The 25,031-nt window shown below is 43.2% G+C and overlaps 1 protein-coding gene across 2 annotated transcripts; it reads right to left on the minus strand.

Annotated features, from left to right (window-relative positions):
* Nucleotides 1-234: 234 nt before the first annotated feature.
* Nucleotides 235-25,001, minus strand: kif16bb (kinesin family member 16Bb). 2 transcript variants are annotated; one of them, XM_047602355.1, is made up of 19 exons: nucleotides 24,861-25,001; nucleotides 24,716-24,779; nucleotides 24,531-24,641; nucleotides 24,310-24,426; nucleotides 23,214-23,311; nucleotides 21,036-21,151; nucleotides 20,808-20,950; nucleotides 19,840-20,008; nucleotides 19,389-19,514; nucleotides 19,054-19,229; nucleotides 18,862-18,927; nucleotides 18,702-18,761; nucleotides 12,667-12,786; nucleotides 12,527-12,578; nucleotides 12,313-12,444; nucleotides 10,873-10,955; nucleotides 8,647-8,735; nucleotides 3,535-3,634; nucleotides 235-2,907 (listed from the first exon to the last, which is right to left on the minus strand). In XM_047602355.1, exons 1-19 carry the CDS (start codon nucleotides 24,905-24,907, stop codon nucleotides 721-723), a joined length of 4,056 nt encoding a protein of 1,351 aa, XP_047458311.1. In that variant the 5' UTR covers nucleotides 24,908-25,001; the 3' UTR covers nucleotides 235-720. The 2 variants fall into 2 exon arrangements, with proteins under 2 accessions (XP_047458311.1, XP_047458312.1); XM_047602356.1 differs by lacking the exons at nucleotides 235-2,907; nucleotides 3,535-3,634 and adding an exon at nucleotides 5,315-5,890.
* Between the last annotated feature and the right edge of the window lie 30 nt (nucleotides 25,002-25,031).

Here is a 25,031-nt window from a genome sequence, read left to right on the forward strand (position 1 = left end):
CAACCATACAGCTAGTAACTGACCTCAGACACCAAGATATTTACAATTATGTGTTCCATGTTAAGAGTAGGATACAGAAGAGGATGGAGACAAAACAAGACTGAAAGAAGGGGAAAACAAAAACATGAGACAAGAGAAATCTGCGAAATGCATCACACTCTGAATTCTTTGCTTTCTGAAGTTAAAAGCTACTAGAGCTTTTCAGCATTTGAAGTGGTAAACAAAACTCAGAGGAACTGTGGACTTGGCTTTTATTTTCACAAACATATTAATTTCAGTTGATCTATTCATCTATGAAACACTTGAAATGCAACAAACTGATAAACATATGTACAACACAAATAACAAGGATGGTAAGATGATTATGTCAAACTCTTAAAATCTTCAAAAACGTTACGAGTGTTAAATGAGGCAGCATCATACTTTTTTTTTTTTTTTAATCCTCAATGCTTAGACACTGAACCTCTTATTTAAAACAACCCACACCTTGGTGACAAAAACAGTAAAAGATGAACAACAATGAAATGAAAGAATTCAAGTGCTAAGGCCATACAATACTAAAATGACAGCAAATCAATACGGAAGCTTCTAAACAGGTCACTGTCGTTTCAAAGCAAAGTTGTCCTTTTCACCGTCTAGTTGAGAGGCACTTTTGCCATTGCACCCTGTGACTGAGAGTTTTCAAGCTGGGCCGTTCATTACTGGCTGTTCAGTCCTTGATCAGACGTTTGACAAGTGATTAATCAGGCAGGCGGCCTCAGTGGAGCAACTGAAAGTTAATTTCCACACTTCTGCGTGCGGAGATGAATTCAAAGCATGTGCAGACGGGGCAGCTGCCTTAGTCACGCCGTCAGGGTGACCTCTGGACCTCACATTTGCAAGGATTACATCCAGTCTGACCGATCCACTCTCGTCGTCACCACGCACCAGCATGCAACGAACATCTGAGCGCTGACGAAGAATGAGGTCATGGAACTGGGTACGCCGAAGCGCTGTGGTGACACTGTGTGGAGTTGAGTGAAAGACGGCGTCCTCCTGCACCAGACCAAGATGGGTATCTGTAAGAAAAAACTGGGCCAGACGCTCACTGTGGGAGCTGATGTTCACTGATACACTTGTGTACAGCAACAGCTGCACCTGTCCCAGGTCGACTGATTCTTGAACCATGTTACAATGGAGAAGATAAACCAGATCAGCAAGGCTCTTCTGAAACTGACAGCAAACCTTTAAACCTGCATCGAGCAGCAGGTCAGGTATGCAGACCTGCCAGTCTAGAGACATTTTCATCAGGTTTCCATGGAGCAGAGGATACTGTGATACCCTGCTGTCCCAAGGGCAGATGATATCAAGTATGGCTGAGATCAATTCTTTAGTGTGCTTCTGGCTGTAGGTGTAGACACCCAGGATGGTCTCCTCTGTAGTGCCCATCAAACGCAAACAGTGGCCAGCTAAGCCTATCCGCATTTCCTTGAGCTGCAACAAAGGGAGGTGATGGAACAAAACTAGCAGCCCAGAGTGAGTGGTCAGGGTGTAGAGGCCAGATTCCATCAGGATCAGGAGGGCAGGCTTGGCCTCGGGTTGGCTGCATTTAGACACATTCAGAAAGTGGAGAGCTACAATTTTCTGAGAGGTGAGCACTGAAGTGGGAATGATGGATTGTAAAGCATCCACCATGTCTGGCAACGACAGGGTTTGAAGGTTCGAAAGGGAACTGGGAAATTCTATCAATGTTTGAATGAAAATTGGGACAGTCTTTGAGTTTTCAGATTCCTGATCTTCAGGTGGTGGTAACACCTCTGCATCTCCTTGATTTTTGTGAACATCAGCTATATCTTGCTTTTGCAGTGACTGAAGATCATTGATGCTGTTGTTTCTGTTCCTTTTTGGTGTTGGCTGAACATCATGTGGCGATTCTTTTGCCTTGCTCAAGGTTTGTTTTGGTGTCAAAACTGTGAGTTTTCTGTTGTTAGGACTAATGTAGCCCTGAATTATCTGAGCTGCCTCATCGGGCTGGAGGTTTTGAGTTATATTCATCTGGATGTGCTGTATGAGGGGTAGTTCTTTCACCATGGTAAAAATGTGACTATCCCTGAACAGAGAGAAGACAAAGCTCCCTCTAACCATAGAGAAGACCTGGCTGTCCTTCACTACAGACAAGACATTACTTTCCCTGACCAGAGAAACAACTTGGTTGGACCACCGTGTCCCAACAGGGTTTAATCTTACTTCCATGACTTGATGCAATACTGAGGGAGAGCTCCAGAAGAGACGTCCTGCATCCTGCACAAGCCAAGACACTTTGCTGAGCAAAGAGCCCAGCCCTGAGTTTTGAGCTGTGGCTGCTGTAGTTTCTGTCACACATGGGATCTCCTCTAAAACTCCAGGTTCATCCATCTCTCCAGAGCTGAACTGGCAGTCTGAGGCGGTTTCTTTGGGTGGAGAGGACACCGCCTGACTGCTGAGAGGATTTCGGTCGAGCTGAGAATGAGCACTGGTCTGTGAGAGGAGGACCGACATGGTTCTAGCTCCTCCATTGCTCTGCAGGTGGGACATGCAGCCTAATGAGCTCCCACCAGAGCCAGGTCTCCCCTTGTAGCAGTCAGTCACGACACCTTGGATCTCATTAGCATTCCCCTCTGGCTTCATGCCACATCCATCACCCGGGCCCAGGACACTTGTCTGCTGGAGGTTGGCATTCCCTGACCAAACCTCCTCTCCCTTATAACTTGCAACTCCTTCCCCACTCCGAGCTTTCCTCTGCGGCCTCTCAGACATGAGCCCTGGCCCTGATTTATGACACAAGTCCCTCTCTTGCTCCTGGCCATCCCAGATGCTTACTCCACCCAGTAGTGTGTCCCCGTTCAACTCAAAACTAGAGTGAGGGACGGGATGTCTTCCAGGTGTGGCCTAGTTTACATCATGTAGGTGGATGAGAGAGGAGAAATAAAGAGAGACAAAAAAACTTTGAAGGATTTACAACAAATTATTGCTTTTGCTGAAAAGGAACTAGAAGAACTTTCATGCGGTCCCCTTTATTGTATTCAACTGTATTTGAATACGTAAAGTTGTGCAAAGGAAAACTAAGTTAACAATAACATGGTGCAGATATAAAGAAAACGATATCACTGTTTTTTTAAAAAAAAAAAAAATGGCTGTCATTTTGCTTTGAAACCCCTACAGGACAATGTAACAGGGTTTAAATATGTGCATAATAAAAACGCATAACAAGCCGAGGGAAAATGTATTTCATGGCTCATAAAAATCTTTGCTGGGCCTGTGCTGTTAGCAGAGGGAGGTATTGACATTTGCTCTGTTTCGCAAAGACAAAAAAAGACTTGTACTCCAGTTTCACAGTGGCAATACAACAATAAACAAGAAGTCTTGCTATTTGCACACTGAGGTTTAGTTCTATTCAGTTTCTTGAATAATCCCAAACTGAAATTACCAAGCTCATTGAGTGAATCTTTGTTTCCATTATCTTAATGAAGAGTGCAATTTGTTGTAGTAGTACAAAAAAAAAGCACGAATACATACTATAGAGTTGAACTTCTCTGTAGGGGTCGAGGCGAGACAAAGGCTTGAGCATTTGGATTCGTCTGTCTCTGCAGCCAGTACATCCATCTGTCTGAGAAGTCTGCAGTGAAGCACACAAACGAAATAATACATTTCACGTTCTATCGGAATACAAAAGTTGCGTCTTGATAAGAGGAGGTGTGAGTACAATACAACTGTATTTCAATGTTTAAAACATGCGGCCTGGCTCTTTATTTTGGAGAACGAATTTAATTATTTGCCGTGTTGTGACACTGGAGACGTCAAACAGGCAAAAAACAAGTGTGAAATAAGCCTCATCCCCGCCCCCACAAAAACTATCCATTAGATTTAAAAGGCAAACAGACCCAATGGCTGGATGAGATTAGAGCCACTCTACTAGCTGTGAAATTAAATAGATTCTGTGCATGTTGATTTGAGGATTTACATACAATACTGGTCCCCTCTCCAGAGAGGAGACCAGAAACCAAATATACAGCTCAGAATGATTTCTGACAGTAAACAGCGGCTTTGGCTGGGCTTTGTGTAAAGCTGCAGGTTGATGAAGGGAGAAAGCAGGAACAGTGAAGCATTGACAATGTCAACAAGAGGCGCACTGCAGGTCCTGCTGACAATTAAAGGATTTTTGCAGATCCCGAGGATCAGTGCAGAGGATATCCTGCACTCAGAGATGTTTGTCTGCAAACATGAAGAGTAGAGGAACACCAATCTGGGCGTCGTAGTCTGTGAAGCAGACCACAGTTTCACTATAGCTGTGCTTTTGTTTCATGAGTTGCTCACATGCGGCGGTTCATAGTGTTGAACCTGCTAGGCAAAAAAAAAAAAAAACAAAGCAAAAAAAACACATTGTAAACGCCTCCATCCCTTTGTGAAACCCAGATATTTCAAATGGGCCCTTTAATGTTGACTAAAAGTGAAATTAAAATAGTAACAAAAAGCTGTAGGTAATCTTACTCTAGCTGCACTAAAGTTTGAGGCTGAAGCTACACATGAGCTCCAGTGTAAAGACACAGATTGTGTCCACCAGTGTGCAGAAAGTATTGCAGGAGAGCCAAGATCCTAATGGCAGCTTGTCAATGGTCAGAGCAGACGAAGAGTAAAGATGCCACTTGGATCGGTGGCCAGAGAGGGAGGATACAGACGGACTTGTCAGTTAAGGGACTTTCAGAGCACGGGTTGCCATTAAAAGTTGTGCGGGTCAAATGCTAGATTGCCGGCTGCATCACTGGGAGATCTTTAGACCAGACTTCCTGGGGTTTTTAATGGCTGCATTTCAACTTTGCTTCGGTGTAGACTCTCTGTAACACAGTCCATTTAATAAAGAATTAATCAAGCAGAATGGGCCACTCTTTACAAGATGATAAGTGGGTAGTATATTACATTATGAAAACATGAGTCTACTTTAAGAAACAACTCCTATATCCATTGTAGAGTATGCTTGAGTACTAAAAACTCAGGGATTGGCATTTATCGTTTTATGTTGCCCTCTTGTCAAATATCTATTATCACCCATTCAATAAATCCAGGCAGTAATGATTAGAGACTTTTCAAATGTCACTGTAGCACGATAAAACTTTATGCTTCTCAAAACTCCTTCCAAAGTCTGTGTTTATCCCCAATACGTCTTAATTTAATGCTCCTCCAAAACAGATCTAAAAATGCAGAAATATGATCTGAATAAATGATTCGCTCGCATAACAGGGTGAATTTGAAATTTGATAAAGTTCTGTAGACTTGTCATGTCTCTGTCACAACACTTGCATGAGCAATTGGATATACTTTTAATCTCAGAGGTACATTCATATTCACCGCACTGAAATGCATTTGAATAGCACAGACATACAAATCTGAACAAAAACAGAAACGTGAAGGGCTCCAAAGCCCGGGGAGCAGGTCAGACCAGTTGCCCTTTTCCTCCCCCGATTGTCGGTGCTCAAGGAAGTCTGTGATCCAACTGATGTAGCAGATAATGTGCACGTTGCTTTTGCTGCGATGGAGCGCCTCTTGGAGCAGCCCGCAGGTCAGCTCATTCATATCTCATGTCACTCCCCAAAGCTCAACAGACATCCACAGCCAGAATCCAAATCATTTACTGCAGATGGTTATTTCAGGAAGGATTGAGAAAAGGGAGATCGATTCCGTCCTTGCTGCGAGGGAGGGGGGGTTACGCGATGCAAGCAATATGTAGAACAACAAGGACAGAATACATGTCGGAGGAAGAGATGAAAGAGACCCTCCCTTCACCGCCCATCTTCGGCGCTTGAACGGATGATGCCTCGGCGTGACAGATGAGGGCGGGCAAAATAAAATGAATACGTCGTTCAATAGTTTAAGGTGCCTGTTCGGGGGGAGAAAAAAGAAAAAACTAATGACACCAACCGATGTGTCAAATAATGAGAATGTATTTTGCAATGCGGCTCACTTCCGTACTTAGCTCTTTGTGTTGCACATTTGTATTCCGCTGCTCATCTCCCTTAAACACCTACATTCTCCCTCCACTCCCCTTTCCCCTTTTCTTCCCCCGGAGGCAATCCAAAATATTTCTTAGGCTGGATAATGAAGACAATACCTCTGTACATTTAATTACCCCCCCGGGGACAAATAAAGCTTTCTGAATCTGAATGTAAATAGGTGTATTCCTGTGCATGTGTAGTCACTCTCTTTTATCGAAATTAAACAAGTGGATCTAGATGAGGGCTGCAGGTGTCAGAGTGGTGCCAGTTTTTTTGGGGGGGGTGGGGGGTTGCTACCGCGATGTGAGGGGGAAATTACATGTCAAACCGCTCCATTCGTTGTAAAACATAGGGGTTAGCAGATCACGAGAGAGCTGGGGTGTGTCTCAAGTTGCTCACTACTCCAGTAGGTGGTGAATCACTGGAGAGTTAATTGGATTTTGGACACTAATTCATTGCACACTGAGACACTGACAGATCAATGAACTGTCACGCACAGTTCCAAGGCAGTAGCGGGACATAAAGATGTCACATTGACATAATGTCTCTGAGGGCTTGATATGTTATATAGAGTAGAAAGAAAAGGGAAATCAACTGCTGATGACAAAAACAATAGTGAAGATGGATCAGGATGGAGTACAGAGCTGTCAGTGAAAATGGCAAGGGTTTTAAGTGATGAAAAGATCATTTAAGTTCCTGATTTCACATTTCTATTGGAAACTCATCCCACATTATTGATTATAGGCGTCCATGTAATGGTTTTAACCGGCCCGAATTAATTTGCCTAAATCAGACTAGCTCGTCATCTCCAGCTGACAGTAGGCTTTATCGACTGAGGCTTTGTCATGACCATCGCCGGTTCAGTGACAATATAAACACAAATCAAAAGGTTTCACTCGTAAGACTTTGCAGAAATTTTACTCACTTGCCACTTCATAGGGTGCACCAGTGAAAACAAATGCACTCCAAGCAGTCTCACACTAAATTTGTGACCAATTTATGTTGAAACTGTAAACAAGGTGATAACTCAACTGTGTGATCGTTCTGGACGATGTTCAGTGTGGAGGCTGTTAAACTGTGTTCAGTCAAGCTCACCGACCACAGTGTGTTGTCAAAATATTAGAAATGACAACTATCTGAACTAAACCAATTAAAAACCACAAAATGAAAACAGTTAAATCACCGGCTCTGAAGCAAATCCTCAATATCACACCCTTCGTGAAGCTTATATTTAGTGCAGGACTGTTATAATACAATGCATTCATTTTCTCTAGCGCCTGGCTGCCCAATTTGCGCCCCGTGGGCCAAACTTGGCCCACAACCAATTATAGTTGGCCCGTGCTTTGCCCACTGTAATTTTTTCCCCCCACTGTCAGCACTCACTGCAGTTGCTCTGTTGGAATATTATTTATCGGTGCACTTCCACTCCTGACCAAAAAAATAACATTGTAATGCATTGATGGTAGGGTGGCGCTGTTGAGCTCCTGCTAGCTCAAATCCTGTGAGGTGAAGAAGACCAGCGGCGAGCGAGAGGATGCAGATGGAGCGTGTTAGGTAGTGACGACACAGAAAATTCTAAATAAGTTGAGAAAACGATATGTCTGAAGTCTGTATGATTAATGGAAGCATGTTTCGACTGTTCATTGCACTAGTAACTACAATGCTGATTTCATTTCGGGCATGTTTTGTCCCATGGTACTTTGCGCTAAACGTCTTCGTATTTGAAGATATACAGTAGACAGAAGACCTAGTAATGTTTTTTCCAGAGTGCCACAATTATTTTTCATATTTAAAGAAGCACATATACCCACGTTTAACTTAATGTACTGCAAAATCAACATTTTGGCCCACGACCCTCCCCTTGGATTCAATTTTGGCCTTCTACTAGGAAGAATTTGGACACCCCTCTAGTGTATCTAATGAACTGGCGACTGACTGCATAAGCACTGCTTAATTTTGCGTGGCAAGATTTTTCGACATGAGGACCCAACAGGTGCACAGACGACGAGACGACCTGCATAAACGCAGGCCTTAAATTGATCTTCAGCCAAACTGACATCGCATCTTAACGTTTGCAATTGCAAATACTGGAATTCGTGTCTCATTAGCAGGTTAGCTATGCCGTTTGAAGAAAACACGGGCCAGGCCACTGCTCAACCAAGTTCGCACAAATCAACTGTCAAAGAAACCTTGATAAATATGAGAGGAGAGAGAACCCTTTCAGACGCGTGTGCTGCTGGAAACGGAGTTCAAATTAGGCCTCAACACTTGAGTCATGACAATATTATAAAAAAGAATTCAGATGTGAAAGCACAAGTGAGATATATCTTTTTTTTTCTACTTTAATTCACTTTACTTTTTTTTCCCACTGAACTAGGGGCAGTTTTGGGACTTGCCCTCGGTTGCAGCAGACTTGCCTGCTGTAATTTCAACTGGCTCAGCATGAAGTACTTCAGAATGGCTTTTTGCATGTTCCCACCTCTCCTCACTGAAACGCTGCAATGATTTATAGCTTTGATTTGGGTTTTGATGAATGCTGCTCAATAAGCAGGTGGACTGCGGAGATTGAGGTGCAGTGGGTAAAGCGATGCAGCAGCCACGGAGTACAGGGAGCTGTTGTACATGTCCGCATGTGTCTTACCTTGGACTCGGCGGCATCACCTTGGAGGGATTCGCGGCGGATGTTGACAAGTCAGCCAAAGACATCCTGAAGGCAGACAGCTGTCCGCACTGCAGACAACACAATGAGACAGCACTGTGAATGAAGTTCTGCCTCAGTGAGACGTGAGTGACAGCAGCCTATGGTAGATTTATGCAATCGTTAAATTATGATAATGTATGTCTTCAGTATCCTTGGCAGTTTTCTTTTTTTTTATAGCAAGAAAGCTTGATGATGTTTGACATTTGGATAAAAGTCAAAAATAATATCTGGTAAATCAAAGCTACTCTAAAAAATATTGTGCGTGATGACCATGACTTACTTCTAAGTAAGTACTTTTGACAGACAATTTTTGTGATTTCTCCCATTTAGAGTTCAGTTCTTCAGCCTTGTTTCCACCTTTGATCAAAATCCAGGAAAGACTTTCTCACAATTTGCAGAGCACCTTAAAAATCACTATCACACAACATTATTGGCAGCATTCAGGGAGTGCTAGAGCATGTTCAGACTGAGTGAACATGGAACTCTCGAGACCGTCTCATTTAGCACTAATGTTAAAAAATAAATGCTAAAGACTCTCCTTGGAACCGCAGTGGGCCCTGGATGCCCGTGCATTACTTGCCTGTAATGGCGTGCCGTTTTCAATAATGCAGGGAGCGGAAAGCCGTCCAAAACCAGACAGCTGTGTCTATAAAATGGTGTGTGGATGCATTTTACAGCATAAAATGTTATAGCACGCAACCTGGCTTTTGCGGCGGAGTCACTGATCAACTTCATTTTACTGGAAATGCAACTAAACATAGAAATGTTTTTGTAAAAATTCTTAGCATACCGTTTTCTAGTCACCTCTCCCACAAAGGCTTTAAGACACTTTGCTTTATAATCAATCAGGCTCATACCTGGTAGGATTCTCAACCAGGCTAGGGTATAGTTGAAACCATAGATAAAACAAAGGCACTTGGACTGAACTTTGCATGAAGGGAGTCTGCACCTGACCATTTCAAATTCTAATGTTCATATCATGCCCCTGCAGGTGTGGCCATTCCTGTCAGATATTGTAACCTGGCCCTAACTTTCACGCTGCCATAACGTAACACTGCGATTAGCGAAGCACCCAGGCAACAGTATTATTTATGCACAGTGTGAACTTTCAGAGTGCCTCGTGGCAACCTGCTTCACGAGTGCTCCTCTCACACAGACACTCAGACTGAGAAGGACTTCCTCTATGCTAATTTACAGCTCAACTCCTTTTTTTCTCGTCCCCTCCTCATTTTTATTTTTATAACTCCCCTTGTGACTTTTCAGTACAACGAAATGTCTTCACAGGAATGCCGGGGTATTTAGCTTATACTTGCATTGCATTTCTGAAGACAAATGGCTGCACAAATAATTCAGGTGTGGCGGTTTATCTTCACTGACAGATCTTTCCCCACTGGTGATCCATGTAAAACAAAATACGTCTGAGATTTGAGGTAAAACAATAAAATGTCAAATAATAGGAAAAGGGAAATGTGTTTCCTGATAATGTGATAGATTGCCGTGTCCTTTGAAGTAGTTTACATTGACAAATGACTGGGAGAAAAAAGGAAAACACTGAAGCCAGCATCCTAGAGAGCAGAGGGTGCATTCACACAGTGCTTCTTTAAAAAAGAAAAACACATGAAAGCCAAGCGACCAGCTGGTGCAAGATGGACGAAAAGCAGCCAGCTTTGAAAGACGCTGCACCTGGTCCTCCATTCAGCAACAGAGCAGAGTTTTTCCCTTACCACAGTCCCACAGTTGTGGAGAGAATGCTTATGCTATTAAGGTCCACTGCTATTTCGTGAGCCAATTAATCAGAACAAAGAAAGAACGAACTTCAGACTTAAACAAAAACAAGCTGCCGAAAAGCTCCCAGTAGGTCTAATTCTGATCAGAGCTAAGCTGTATGGATCGCACTGGCGGTGTTGAGGAGCTCCTTGTGTGGAGTTTAAATGTGATTTCAGTGCGAGCTACATTTGCTGAAGGTTGCAGGCGTCACAACTGGTAGTTACGGCAACCAAGTGCATGATGTTGATTTGAGTTTGCAAAATCACCAAGGGAAATTTCTGCCGAGGCAGAAAAGAAAGATCCTCTCCCGGCTTTACAAATGCACTGGGACTTGTCAGTGTTATTTATTCATTTATTATTTATTTATTTTATTATTATTTTTGAGTATATTGGCAGTACCTGTTTTTTCCCTCTCAACTGGGAAACTTGAGTCGGGTGGTTAAACCGGAATATGGTTCCTCCTCCTAGCTGTATGATTGCACCTGGAGGCGACCCAAAAATATAAAGCATGGAGAAAAAATAAAAAATTGCAAATTACAAACATGCATACAATCTTCAGCTTCACTATTCAATATAAAAGCTGCACCAACCACTGAATTATGCATTACACTGGGAGAAAAAGAAGCAAAATGTGATGCGTTTCGAGACAGATGCAAGTGACAGTAATGGCGCTGTCTGCCAGGAAACCGTCGGAGGTGTGGCACGGTATCTATAATGCATAAAAACTTTGGCCATGGGACTCCTCCTCGTCATTGTGGAATTGCACTGACCTGTCTGTGCACTGAACTTGGGAGAAACTTGACAAAATAGCACAAAAGTTCTCCAAAGATTTTCTCTGCCGAGGCAAAGTGAATGAATTGCCATGAGGTATGTGACTGGCAGTGGCCGAGACCAGGGGGATGATTTACCGTAGAAAATGGGCCCATGAAACTTGAGAAGTCTTGTAAAGCTATGGAATTGAAGTGATATTAAGGTTTATATCAGACCCGTGTTCATATGGCCATATCCACAGATTTTCCTTGAGGTCTCTCCTCCTTCTCCCGCTGCACAGCAAATACTAATCTTGCTACTACTAATGACTTCTGACGAGTGACAAAGCACCTGAGAGAGCAGCCAGTGATGGATTCCAGCTGCTGTTGGACTGAAAATTACTATCATTTGTTCAAGAAAATAGGTTCAGATGCAGCCGTTTCTGAAGGGGGATATTGGATAAATTGAAATGGTTATAAAAGAGACTAGAGTAGCCAGACCCTGTGCTGCCTGGTCCTGTGTGCACTTTTTTATCTCTCAAAAGCAAAGCAATGTGGATGAGGAGGCGGTAAGCAATGAAATCTCACAGCCCCGGCAAGCAAGGCCTGCTCCAAGGGGCCAGAGCTACGGCTCGGCTTGCCTCTCCCCTTTAAAAGGTTAATGCTCTGGCCCACTTCAAACCGGTCGGCCCTATCAACTCCATCTACCAATTAAATGGAGGGCCGAGGGCTTTGTCTGGAGCTTTGTCCAGGGCCTCTCGTCCTTCAAAATGTTTAGTAAGAGAAATGGCATCTGCCCTGTGGAGAGCTGTGTTCACAATCCACTCATGCCCCGAGAGTGGCGCCGTGAGGGAGGCAGGGACGCAAAGTGGATTTCATTTGCAGATGTGATGCAGTGATGTCATATAGCGGCATTCAAAATGGATGAAAGTGTCACTTGGCTCCCACTAGCCAAATAATTGTGAATCTGGGAGAGAAATCTTCATTATTACGGCCAGGCCATGCATCCCCCCCCCGCCCACCGCCCCTTCCCTTCATTGTGTTCATTAGAGAATATCAGAAGCAAATTAGGTTTCACAGGAATACTTACCCTGACTCAGCTGGCAGGGATCTGTGACCACAGAGCCATTGACTGAACACAGTGCACCATCCTGAGGGAGCAGAGTCACGGCCCCAGCACAGTTCTCTAGCACGCAGTGTTCGCGGAGGAGCCCATGAAGCACTACAATACAATTATGAAAGTATGAATAACGCAGCCGCTGTGAATATAATGTAGTAACCATAGTGTAGCAGCCCTGACTCACCAATATCCTGACTGCATGATGCTTCATCGCTCCCAATCAAAGTCCTGCCCTCCTGCAGTGAAGATTAAAAGGTCACGAGACAATAGTTTGACAAGCAAAGCAAATGGGTGAATTATACGGAGACGAAATGATCTATTCACTTTCAAATAATAGAGGATGATTCCAGCGCTAAGCAGGTTCTCATCAATGCCTATCAGATGAGGTAACTGGCAATCCAAGACCACTCCACTTCCCTCCTTCCTCAGAGCCACGGCCTCCTCCTGCGGTGCACAAGAGAGCAAACGACGGGGAAAGAGAGAGCCATTCAATAGCCCGTAGCAGGAATGGAACACAATATACAATAAAAAATGCTGACAGACACTTAATGGCAACCAGCAGAAAACTGAATTCTTTATGACTGCTCTTCCTTGCCCCAAGGCCGAGCAGAATAGCAGCGTTCCAACCATGTGTCGCCGTGAAGCAGCAGAGTGGCTAACGGCAAAGGAGACGCCATAAATCATTCAGATTAACGTGGCGAGAGTCAAACTGTACATTGTATTCAGGGAGCGAAACAGACACACACACACAAACACACACACACACACACACACACAGACGGACACAGACAGGTGGGTTGTATACCACGCGCTATTGGCTTTATCTTTACATAGCTATCGACAGTGCGTGTTGCCATTAAAATACTATAGCGCTTGTAAAGTGACAACTTTATATAGCATCAACACACATCAGCTACTGTCATTTACAATGTTTCTAAAGCAGCAATAAATGGAAGGTCAAAGAAAAAGTGTACAATAACATGATAAGTGGAAAGTAAAACACTTAAAAGCAAATGAAAAACATTAGAAAACTCATATTTCATATATACATGCATTAATATTGCACAATAGAGACACAGATCAGCCATAAGATTAAAACCACTGACAGGAGAACTGACAGTGACAATTCAATGTTCTGCTGGGAAACATTCGGACCTGGCATTTGTGTGGATGTTACTACATGTGCCACCCAGCTAGACAAGACCAGGCTCCCCCACCCTATAGCAATGACACTCCTCGACAGCAGCAGCCGTCCCCACCAGGATGCAACACACACAAGAACAGTTTAGGAGCAACCAAACAAAACAACAGCACAAGGTGTTGACCTGGCCTCCAAATTCACTAGATGCCAAACTGATCAACTATCTGTGGGATGCACTGGAGTAGACCTGATCCAAAGAGTCCCCTCCCCTCAACCCATAGGACCCAAAGGCCCCCCCACTAACAACAGAACCCTCAGAAGGCCCATGTCCATTCTCTGATGTGTCACAACTATTGTGGAGGGACCTACGCATTAGGCAGGTGGTCATAATATTATGCCTGATGGGTGTGAATCACGACTCAAAAGTCGGACAGAAGCTGCATGAAGAAAATAAATGGATGCTTGTACAGAGTATGTCCCTACTAAATATGCACTTATCGGTGATACAGCACCACTCCGCTGAAATGTGATAAGGAACGGAGAAACCCATTCGGTCCTCGAAAGCCATTTCTCAAAAGCACCGGAAATCTACACTTTGAACATCTGGTCGGCCTCATCCGTCGCTTCACTGCCTCCAACAATTGCAGAGCTGCTGAGGAAACCACACCATATAGCATGCGCTTTCGTCAAAAGGGCGATTATTGATTTAACTGTGGATGAAAGTTGGATGAGTGAAACACTTGTCCTGGAATGACCTGTAGGTTCAAATGGCATTCTGAATTAAGCCATAAAAAAAAAAGAAACTTAACCCGCAAGTGTTTAAAGCTGGTAACCTTTTCCTTTGGCCACAGGCTGAAGCTGTTCAATAGCTGAGAATATACCCAGTGTGCAAGTGGCCCAATGAGAAGTATTCTTTCATTAATCTGGTGGACTAATGCCTCACATTGCCACGGATTATCAAAAGTACCTTCCCAAGAGGCCGAGCAGAAAATCTACCGCATTGGTTTCAGCCTCCTCCCGCTCTCCCGTATAGATTGAACCGTGAAGTGAGAGCCGCGTCCACCGCCAGCACCGCCTCCTCCTAACTCACTGGCAGCTGCAAGATGGGCGAAATCCTTTTTTTTTTTCCTAATGAAGAAGGAGAGGCATCGACCACAGCCCCTGTACTTAATTAAAAGGGATTTTTCACAGACTTCATTAGGAGGTGAGGAGCAGCCTGGCAGATTAATTCCTGTTTCACTTTCCTCAGATGCGAAGGAACAGATGAGATCCTCTTATTTTCTCCACACATTCACATACATTACATAGAACGCTGCTCCTCGCCACACCCAGTCAGTCAGTGCAGTGAGGACAAAAAAAAAAAAAAACTGCTTTCAGACTGAGGCAGCTGGTGAACATACTGTAATTAACTATGGCCCGGACCAGCAGCCAGACTTGGGCAGCATTTATGCTTCCATTAAAAGCCATCATTTGTGGTTGGGCAGAATTTTAATGGATTTTTTTTGGTTTTTTTTTTCCTCCCAGTCGTTAGACAGTTAAAGTTCCTGACTTTTGCCATCTGAATTTCCAAATGCTGCCAGCCAGTCATCTGTCCTGACTGCCCATCACCATTATCAAGTGAAGCAACTTGCCAAGAGAACAGATTAAGTACCGAATCCAGGACAAGAGGAAACACTTCTGCATCCGAATTGAAATTTTCTTGCAAGAGATGCATTTATAACTCAGCTTGTTGTTCTATATTAAAAGCGAACAAGTAAACATGTAAACGGAAGGGCAATTACAGGACCAGTATTCAAAATTAAATATAGCCTTTGGCTTGCAGTGACTGATTATATTCTACTGGTAAATGGTCATGAAAAAAAAAAAAAAAACGGCTGTCATTTCTTTCTCATTCTCTTTGTGTTTGCGCGTGTATGTGAAAGTGCAATCTCAATCAGAAACATGTTCTGGTGGTTGTAATACGAACTGCTGTGTAATTAACTCGATGCGCAGCCGTGCGTGGAGCGTGCATTTAAAAACCGGAGAGGGATCCAACCCTGATAGAAGCACTTCTTTCTGGGCTCCTAATCGGTCGAGATAAATCGTTAAAACGCCACGTGTTGGCGTCACAATTCACGCCATTTATTGCCCGTCATTTACCGAAAATCCATAAAGTATTATGGATTGGGTAATTAATTTATATGAGGGAATGTGTCAAAATCACGTCAGCTGTTATCTTACTTTAGGGGCCCCATCAAAGAGAGATCCCTTTGTTTGCATGAAAGATGACTTTTTGGATGGATAGAGGTAAAATGAGTCCTATGCCAGGATTTTTTCAGGCCAAAGAAAGTGTGTGTGCAGAACCCCCTGTTGAAGACCTATGTCCTACACTCTATGGGTTGTGTATTCCTAGCAACAACCACCAAGCTTGAAATGGCACAAATTCCTTCCTTCCTACCTCCGCATAACTTTTTTCTCACATTACTAAATTCCAAGTGTCATAGAAAGGCAAGGCAAGCTCCAAAAACACGAGCAACAGGGAACATTTCATTTTAAAAGTCTAAGAATAAAAGTCTTAAAATTAAGAGGATGGTTAATCTACCACTGAGTCGATTTCAGCCGGCATAAATGTCCGTGAATCTAACAAATAACTCATTTTTATTGATTAAATTAAGAGAAAGTTCATGCCAACCTTTACCTGGTGCAAAGAAAGGCATATGATGATATGTAAAAAGGTCATGAAATGCTACAGCGACTATGATGTATAACTGCTGACACTATGAGTTGGACTGACATTAAGCAGAAGCGGGGCTGAGAGCATTCAGAGCTAAAGTTATGCTGATTGTAGCATGTTTGGGAAACGCAGGAACAACTGGGATCAAAGACGAGCTGCGGTTCATTTTATCTCACCGAAATGGAGGTTCCTCCCACCGTACTGTGTTACAACGGAACCTGAAAGGGTGGCTGGAGGAGCAGAACTCAACTCCACTCAGGAAGCGCACACACACACTCACTTCCCCGTGCTCGAATATGTGTATATTATAATTATTTAAATAAACCCCTGCAGAAGAACATGATTTTTACTTTACCCTCTTCCTGCCTTTTTTGTTCTCTCAATCTGTTGCCGCCTCTGTCTGGTAAGAGGCTGCTCTGGAATCCATCTCATATTAATTACTTTCTCTCTCCCACATGCCCTGTAACCAATCTGGGAAGCTGACGATGAATAACTTTGCATCCTAAATCTGCTTTGAATACAGAATTCAAAATTCTGTTTACACCGCTCTTGGTCAACTTGGCTCCTTAAGGCCCAAGCAGAAATTTCCATCCACCTTTCAGCATCAACTAAATTAAACACATACACACATATATATATATAATACATACACACATATTCATGAAATTAGAGAAGACTGTTGCTAACTTAAAAAAAAAGTTAAAAATAAAACATGTGCCGGCAAAAGAGCACCAAGTATAACCTCCTACACTCAACATGTGGCGGATGGATCAGAACCAAATGACTTTCTTTTTATATATATATAAAAAAAGTAAACTGATGTAGAAGAAAAAAAGACTGATGGAATGTGTGTGCTGAATTATGAAATGTCCATCATCCAGCTGGATGTGTTTCTCTGTACCGAACCGTCTTCACCTCTAATGTCTGTGCCGAACGCCGTGCAGGAATAACCACTCATCATTTTCCACACAGACACACACACAGAATGCAAATGCACAAGGAAGACAAATGTCAAATCCATAAAGTCATTCATCAAACACGCAGAGTTTCAGAAACACCAGCGTGCCTACCGGTCACCAGTACAGTGGCCTTTTCGGCCGGGTGTCACATTGTATCATTCATGGTGACATGTGCGCCTACCACGGATGGGCGCAGCTCTAAATAAGGCATATTTCTTTTTTCAGGTCAGCCAGCGGGAATGGACGAAGGCTGCTCCTCTGCGTTGAACGCGCAAACACATTTACAGCACTGTAAGTTTAATTAATATGCTGGACAGTCAGAAACGAAAGAGCCATATGTCAATAATCAAGACCTCTTAATTAGGAGCGGTGACAGCGGCTAATGAGTTCCAACATGAGCTCATGAATAACGCGCTGTCAAGCCACTAAATGTCACCTGCTAAGCATCGTACAGAATAGAATGTTAATTATCCAACATACACAGCTGACATTCATGTATGTGCCATTTAAAATCCTTACAGTGTCTTCTGGCTTCACAAAAAACAAACCAAGCTTTCGCTAGAGCAGGATCACTAAAAGCTGTCAAAAACACAAATATATTCAGACGTCGTCGGCCTATAACAACAATAGTTTAACCTCGCGCAAAAACCTCAAAGAATGTGGTACTAGCATGTATAACGATGGAGACAAGAAGTCGCTGCATTCTTTCCATGACTGGCACGCCTCCCATTTCAATGCATAATGCAACAGGCTGCTTGGCCGAATACGAGTCCCAAACAAATGACATTTGGTGTTATTTGGGAGGTTGGGCCCAGATTCAGCAGACCAAAGTGTTGAGTGTAAATTCTGGGCTGGCAACGGTGGCATTTTTGTCGCACCTAGGGGTCTTTCCGGGATCCTGCAACCCTGTCCCTGCCTTAGAGAAGCCACGCTGGGTTGAAGGAGAAAGCGCGCCTCGTCTCACTTTGTCACACTCCCAAACTCCGTTTCATACCACCTTCACGATCATTACGAGCACTCTGCTTTTGGATGCTATTTAAATCCAAATAGAGGGGAAATTAAATTTAAATGTCAGGTTGACTCGACTCTCGATGCCCCCTCTGCTCCATGAAGAGGCCGTTTGCAAGACTCGCAGTGACACCAGCTGGCAGGATGTCTTTACTGCAAGCTGCAAAAATGGTGGCTTTGTTGATGGGTGCAGATAAAATCAATGAAGCAAACTTACGCACTACGTGCATGAAATAGCTCAATTTTTAAATAATGCATCACATTAATTGTCAGTAACCTAACAATTAATTTAAAAATGCTCCAGAGAATCCAAGTTTGAGCACTGGTGCTTCACTTTTTTATTCTAAAATATTAATCCAAAACAATCTACTGGGTCTGATTAAAAGAATGAATAACAAACTGTCTCATGTCCAAGAATCAAACATACCATACCGGCCTCTGTGAGTTAAACTAACTCCAAGTTTTTTTTCTTAAATTGGCCCCAAGATATTTAGGCAGAAGCCGAATTTGAAATGCATGAACGCATCATTGCTTGTACCTGCAGAATACTCTGAGTCTCCATCCATTTGCTGGTCCACTCCTTGGTCAGCGCCACAACCTGAGGGGTGAATAAGCAGATATGGCGTGTGTATTATATACAGAGGAGAACATCAAACAGCTTTTTTTCTTTTTCATCCATTTGGCAGACGAGGATTTACCTTCGCTTCATTCTGACGCAGCTTCTCCTCTACTTTCACGGAGGAGGACGGCTCCCCACGAGAAACCTGGAGCAGCGGTGAAAAACACAGCCCAGCTTAGAACATGACCTTTGAATAACAGACTGGCGACACACAGAGCCCGCCGCGCTATCCGCGTTGGCCTTTTTGTTTAAGCCGAAACACGTGCGGGACCTGGGTGGCTTCTTCCAGCAGCTTTCGGAGTCTGGTGACCTCCGCCTGCAGCTCTCTGATCACCTTCACGCTGCCTTCTTCATTCACCGTGGGAGTGTTCACTATGTTTTTAGCCCGGCAGGCGTAACGCAGGGTGCTCAGGGTCTCCGTGTAGTTCACATCAGCGGGAGAAACGGCTGCAGACAGATGTTGCCGCAGATGACAGAATTGTGGAAAACACAAACTAATGAGTTAACATTTTCTAATACAGGAACTGGTAAAAGGAATAAATTAAAAAAATAAAAGGTTGGCAAGTGGCTTCTAAAAACAGTCTAAAACGTCTTTTTAGTACATACTTGCTATCATAGTAGTCACGGCGTTTCCACCCAGGCTGTCTTTTAGTAGCCATGTCAGTGCAGAGTCTCTGTAGGGAATGAATATCTGCTTCTTTTTGTTCGTCTGTCCTCCCAGGCCAAGGTCAGCTGAGAGGCCGCAGAAAAAGGAAAAAACACACAATCAGACCGGAGAGTGCCAGCAAGATACGAAATGTCTCATCCTAAAGCTCCACAGCCAGCTCCATTTTGTGAGTCATTGCCCACGATTAATCCTTATAAATCTGGTATATGCCCGCAGTAGTGAGTTAACTTCCTGTGCAAAATTCATAAGGCAAGCAGAGATATAACCTCCACGCTGTGAGTTACTCTCAAGCTAAACCGCCACCTTACATATGCACTTTATGCACCGTCTTTGGCCAATCTGACATCTTTAGCACTGGATAAATGTTTTGTCACCGCGTGTCATCTTCACCCAGAGCGGAGATCACGCTGCCCAAGGTGACCAGAGATTTGTTAATGTTGGCCCCTTCCTTCAGCCTGGTGCCTGTGGTGCGGGTGGCGCCGGCTCTCTCGCTGCCTGCCAGGTCCACCAGGTGGATCTTACTCAGCGTCTCACGCGGCAGCTCTTCATCAAACCATGCCTGCGGCGTGAAAAAAGGAAAACATTGCCGAGCAATCCTCGTTTCATCCAAAAGAGGCAACATCACAGGGGAGTGCTTGAGAATATAGATAGTATCACCGCTAAAGTGCTACTTAAGGTTGGAAAAAAAAAAGAAAAGAAAAAAAAAGCCTTTGAAGATGAGAAAAATACGCTATAAAAAAATCTTCATTACACAATATGGATAAACTGGGCTAATTAGAGCTCTTCAGGCATGGCCTTTGCCAGCACGGAGGTATTTCTGGATGTTATTGTACCACATTTCAAACACAGACATAAGACATGGCAGCAATGATGAACCGATCAGGCATAACATTATGACCACGTTGATAACGTTGGCCATTTTGTGACAATACAGTGTTCAGGTTGGGAAACTCTTGGACCTGACATTTGTGTGGATGTTACTTAGACACGTACCACCCACCTAGATCACACCAGGTACCCCCACCGCAGCAGGATGTAGCCCTGACACAGGCGCACACACAAACCGGTATAGGAACAACTCAAAAAGAGCACCTCGCCTCCAACTTCAACTAGATCCCAAACTGACCAAGTATCTGTACGATGCACTGGAACCAGCCTGATCCACAGAGGCCCCCTCCCCCTCAGCCCAAAGGACCCAAAGACCTCCAACATCCTGTTACCAGGCACCATCAGAAGGCCCATGTCCGTTCTCTGATGACTCATAACTGTTTTGGAAGCACAAGGCAGACCTGCACAATATGAGGAAGGCGATCATAATGTTATGCCTGATCAGTGCGTATCGAAGCACACCAGTTCACCTGAGTGAAGGTGATGGTGAAGATGGCGTGGGAGCGGCTGCTGAAGTCATTCATCCCCGTGCAGGCTGTGGTGCGGTTGCCATTGCCGAGGGCGATGAGTTGCTCCATGTCACCGTGGCCGTCAACGGAGTGCTTGGACAGATCTACGCACAAGTTGCAGTTTTCCATATTAGGTTTTATACAAAACGTCGCTCAAGTGAACATAAATGTAGCAGAAATGCGTTTTACTCTCTACATAGGGTCCGTCACTGGGGTGCTCCCTCACTCTCAGGCCTCCCCCATCGGCGGGTGCCGTTCTCTTCCGGAGAAGGTCCAGCACACGTTCATTATAGATCTCCAAGTAGCTGGAGCCAAGAGTGGGGGGAAAAAGAAAAAAAAAAAAAAGAAAAAAAGAAATTTGATCCAAGATTTTACACAAGGACCCAAAAGCACAATTTACTAACAGGTTTCGTTATTAATATGCAAATGGAACGGCAAACAAAACAAGTTACTTTTCAGCCAGCTACGAGAAGAGCTGCACATTAGGTTTAAAGCCAAATCATTGTTCCGCTTATATATGCAATGAATAATCAAATGCGAGCTGGGCGTGTGCTAGATGGGAAGAAACTAGTGTGTGATTCAAAAACAATGCGAGGCATGGCTCAATTAGGCTTTACAAGAGTGTGACAGTAATATAATGGCAGGGACCTGTGGATGCGGCCGTGCGTGTTGTTTTCGGGTTGGAATACCCGAGGCTTTCTGAATAACTAGAAGCATTGCTACAATTATTTCGACACAAAAACAAGACAGATTGTTGAAGCCAGTTTCTTGCGACTCTATTGAATTTATGACAATGTTGGGAGGAAGCGCTGACCTACTTACTCAAACACAAAAAGGAAAGGCAGCTAATATTCAAAACACAGCAGATAACCACATCCATGGATGAAAAGAGGTGATAATCAGGATAAGCACAAGCCCGTACTTCAGTTCTACTGAGATCATAAAGACTGTCCACATGCAACATTAATTTAAGTATCCTGCAACGATGCTTTAATTTCACTGATGACAATTTTTGGTAATTGTATTTGGAGGGAAATGTTATTTAAAAAGAAGAAAAAAAAAAATCCTACCTTTCAGGCCATTTAACCATTCAAGCTCAGGCACAGCCAGTCGAATAAAACCTCATTCTGGACCAGCATTAAGCCGCACACATTAAACCAGCTGGCAAACTAATGGCTTCACAGTCACTTGATGGGCTTAAAATTCTCCTCTTTTATCTCCCAACATAATCATTTAGGAGAAGAGCCAACGCATGAAACATATATGAAGAGGTGTGATGCGATATCATCCAGTATATTTAATATTATTTGATTATAGTTATCAAGCCATAATTAGGTTTTTTTCCGCGTTTAAAAGGCTGAGAGGTCACATTCATTTTAATGGAAAGAAATTATCTATACAGACACTTTACCTTGTTGTTGTTTTTTTGTTTTTTACCGTTTCTTAAGAACCAAAATTCTGTCCCCAAAACTGTGTCCCAACTTATCATTTTTACATGCACATGTAAGCAGTGTTTTATTTATTTTTTTTTTAGATAGACTGGGATAGGTGGACATACACACACTGTCATCCACTCTCAGACCTCCCATCTGAGGATGTTTTTTTTTCTTATGAACCATTTTCTTATAAACTTTTCCCCTTTTTATTCTAGCAGCAACATAGGAGTTGGCGGCGTTTTGCGTACCTGGGTATTATGCATTATTGTGCACAAACAGAATTATTGCTCTTTTTAATACCATGGCATGAAATGGTTGGTTTGGAACTCCACGTGTGTTAAGATTTTTTTTGACAGCCTAAAGGATCCTAAGGGTATTATTTTACTCTCCAGTATTCCACTCCGCCACCTCCTCGCTGACCTCCATATCTTGTAGACACGGGGTGGTCATACATCAACCATCAGCTCCAAGGCTCCTGTACCAAGGGGTTGTTGCAATTTCATGCTTTTTATACTCAAAATACAGAAACTTTCCTTTGCCAGTCTCCATCAAACTAAATTTCCCATGTTATGACCAAATGATTATACTTCAGTTTTTGTAAAATGTCATTGTTCTTGTAAAGCACTGCTCTTCAAAGTTTTATCTTAAGATCTTTCTTTTGCACATATTTCATGGAAACTGACTTGCTCAGTAGTGTGGAACAACCTCTTTAATAGGTTTCCCTTTCATTAACCTAACCATGGATCCTGAACTATTCAACAGCCCTTTTTTTAAGATTGACTCCAGAAATCTATGAAAATTTAGAAATGAGTGTTTTTAAACTGAAGCGAGACTGAAACGTCACTTTCCAATAACATTAAAGACGGTAATTTGCTCATGAAAGAGTTACAATGTGTTGTAGAGTTTCATCATTAAGGATGAAGGGGCTTACCTGACCTCTGTATGAAATGACACGGCGTCACACTGGGCTCTGCGAGAGATCTCAAAGAACAAGCCTTCGCAGATCCGGGGGATTAAACCTTTATCATCCTGACGTATTAAGAAGAAGAAAATGTTGCATTTGGAAGCCTTGCTACAAAATGATATGGTGCACTTCACAATGACAATTACACTTTACTCCAATTATGTTCTCTTAATTTGGGTGTCTATGCTACGTCTTAACCACAACTCAGCACATGTGAAGACTGCTGAACAACACAAACAGGAGCTCATCTGATACGGAGCCACCGAAGCATAAAAGCAATTCCAGTCTGAGCCGCATGCCCTCTTGTTTTAATTACAAAGTAACAGATAGTAAGCATTAAGAGCCATATATAATTATCTGGGATGTTGACAGCAGCTCTGCTGATGACCTTGCACAAGTCTCCTGATAGACCAAGCAGAACCCTCACTGCCCGTGTGAAATTCCCATTGGCGTGCAAGGTAAGGAGAGAAAATCTATATTGCGCTTCCCTCATCAAATTTTCTGATTAGCGGCGAGAAACAAACGCGTCTGATGAGGCTGCCATCATTCCGTTTCTACTGCAGTCAGAAGCTGGGTGGCACTGACGGGGTATTTTGCAATGCAAGTTCTACAGGGAAAAATATTGCACCTGTGAATCTTCTTGTAATTGCGGAGCCAGTTTTATAGGGTGCATCTAGTCTGCAAGTCAGAAACGACTAATCAGAGTCATAGGATTGCTTTGGTAGTCCACCTCGAATGTTTTTGTCTTCAGCATGCATGTTTGGACATGTGTGAGAAGCTGAGTGATTTGACTGCAATAAAGACACAAAAAGGCAACTTGTGCACAGATGCATTGTGCAACCACTGAGATGTATTGTGAGTAATTGTTGTTTTTGTAATTGTGGATTTTTGAGTGTGCGATAGGGTGTAGGTGTCATTTCTGAATTTGCAGCCATGTAGTTTTAACAATTTTCAGGAGGCAAAAACATATCAAACATGAAATTGTTATAGAAAGTGAATTGTGCAAAGATAATTTAACTTAGCGATTAAAATAAGTGTTAAGAAAGCCAAGACAAGTCCTTACTTTTCGACCCATCATGGTGTAAGATTTCCCAGAGCCTGTCTGCCCGTAGGCGAACACACAGGTGTTGAAACCCTTGAACGCAGCTTTCAGGACATCGGTGCCCAAGTCTTGAAAAATCTTAAACAAGAAGAGAGAAGAGATTACACAAGCATGCTGACAGATAATGTACCTACCACTACCATAAAAAGCAACCGGGAGTTTGAAGTAAAGAGTAAATGTACCTTCTCCTGAGATGCAAATGTGGGGCTTTCTCCGTCGGTCGAGTCGAATGAGAAGTCGTAAGAGAAGGTTTTCCCTCTGTCCTTCAGCTTGTCAAGTCGAACAGGTGAAGGCTGGTATTTGAAACACCCAAACTTATTAAAAAACTTTACTGACTGCAGTGAATTTGTATTTTGTGATAATGTACCTTGTGAATAGATGTAGTGTTCCCCTTCATGTGAATGATCACCTTAGATGACAACTGCTTTTCTCTGTGAGTAGAAATAAAAAAAAGTGGGTTCAATAACATTTGGATACGTTTGAAAATGAACTGAAGCAGATATTCCACCTACCTTGTGTTCAGTGGACGCACTCGCACCGCTACCCGCACTGAAGACATTTTTCATCAAAATCAGACGGAGCAACGTAGCTGGCGATTCTCCCGGCCTGTCTTCTCCTTATCTGAAAGAGGAGCACGTGTGCAGAGGATTTCACTGCTAATTATCACACCTGAGGCCTGTCTG

Source organism: Mugil cephalus, chromosome 13 (assembly GCF_022458985.1).
Source record: "Mugil cephalus isolate CIBA_MC_2020 chromosome 13, CIBA_Mcephalus_1.1, whole genome shotgun sequence".
Classification (NCBI taxonomy): Eukaryota; Metazoa; Chordata; class Actinopteri; order Mugiliformes; family Mugilidae; genus Mugil; species Mugil cephalus.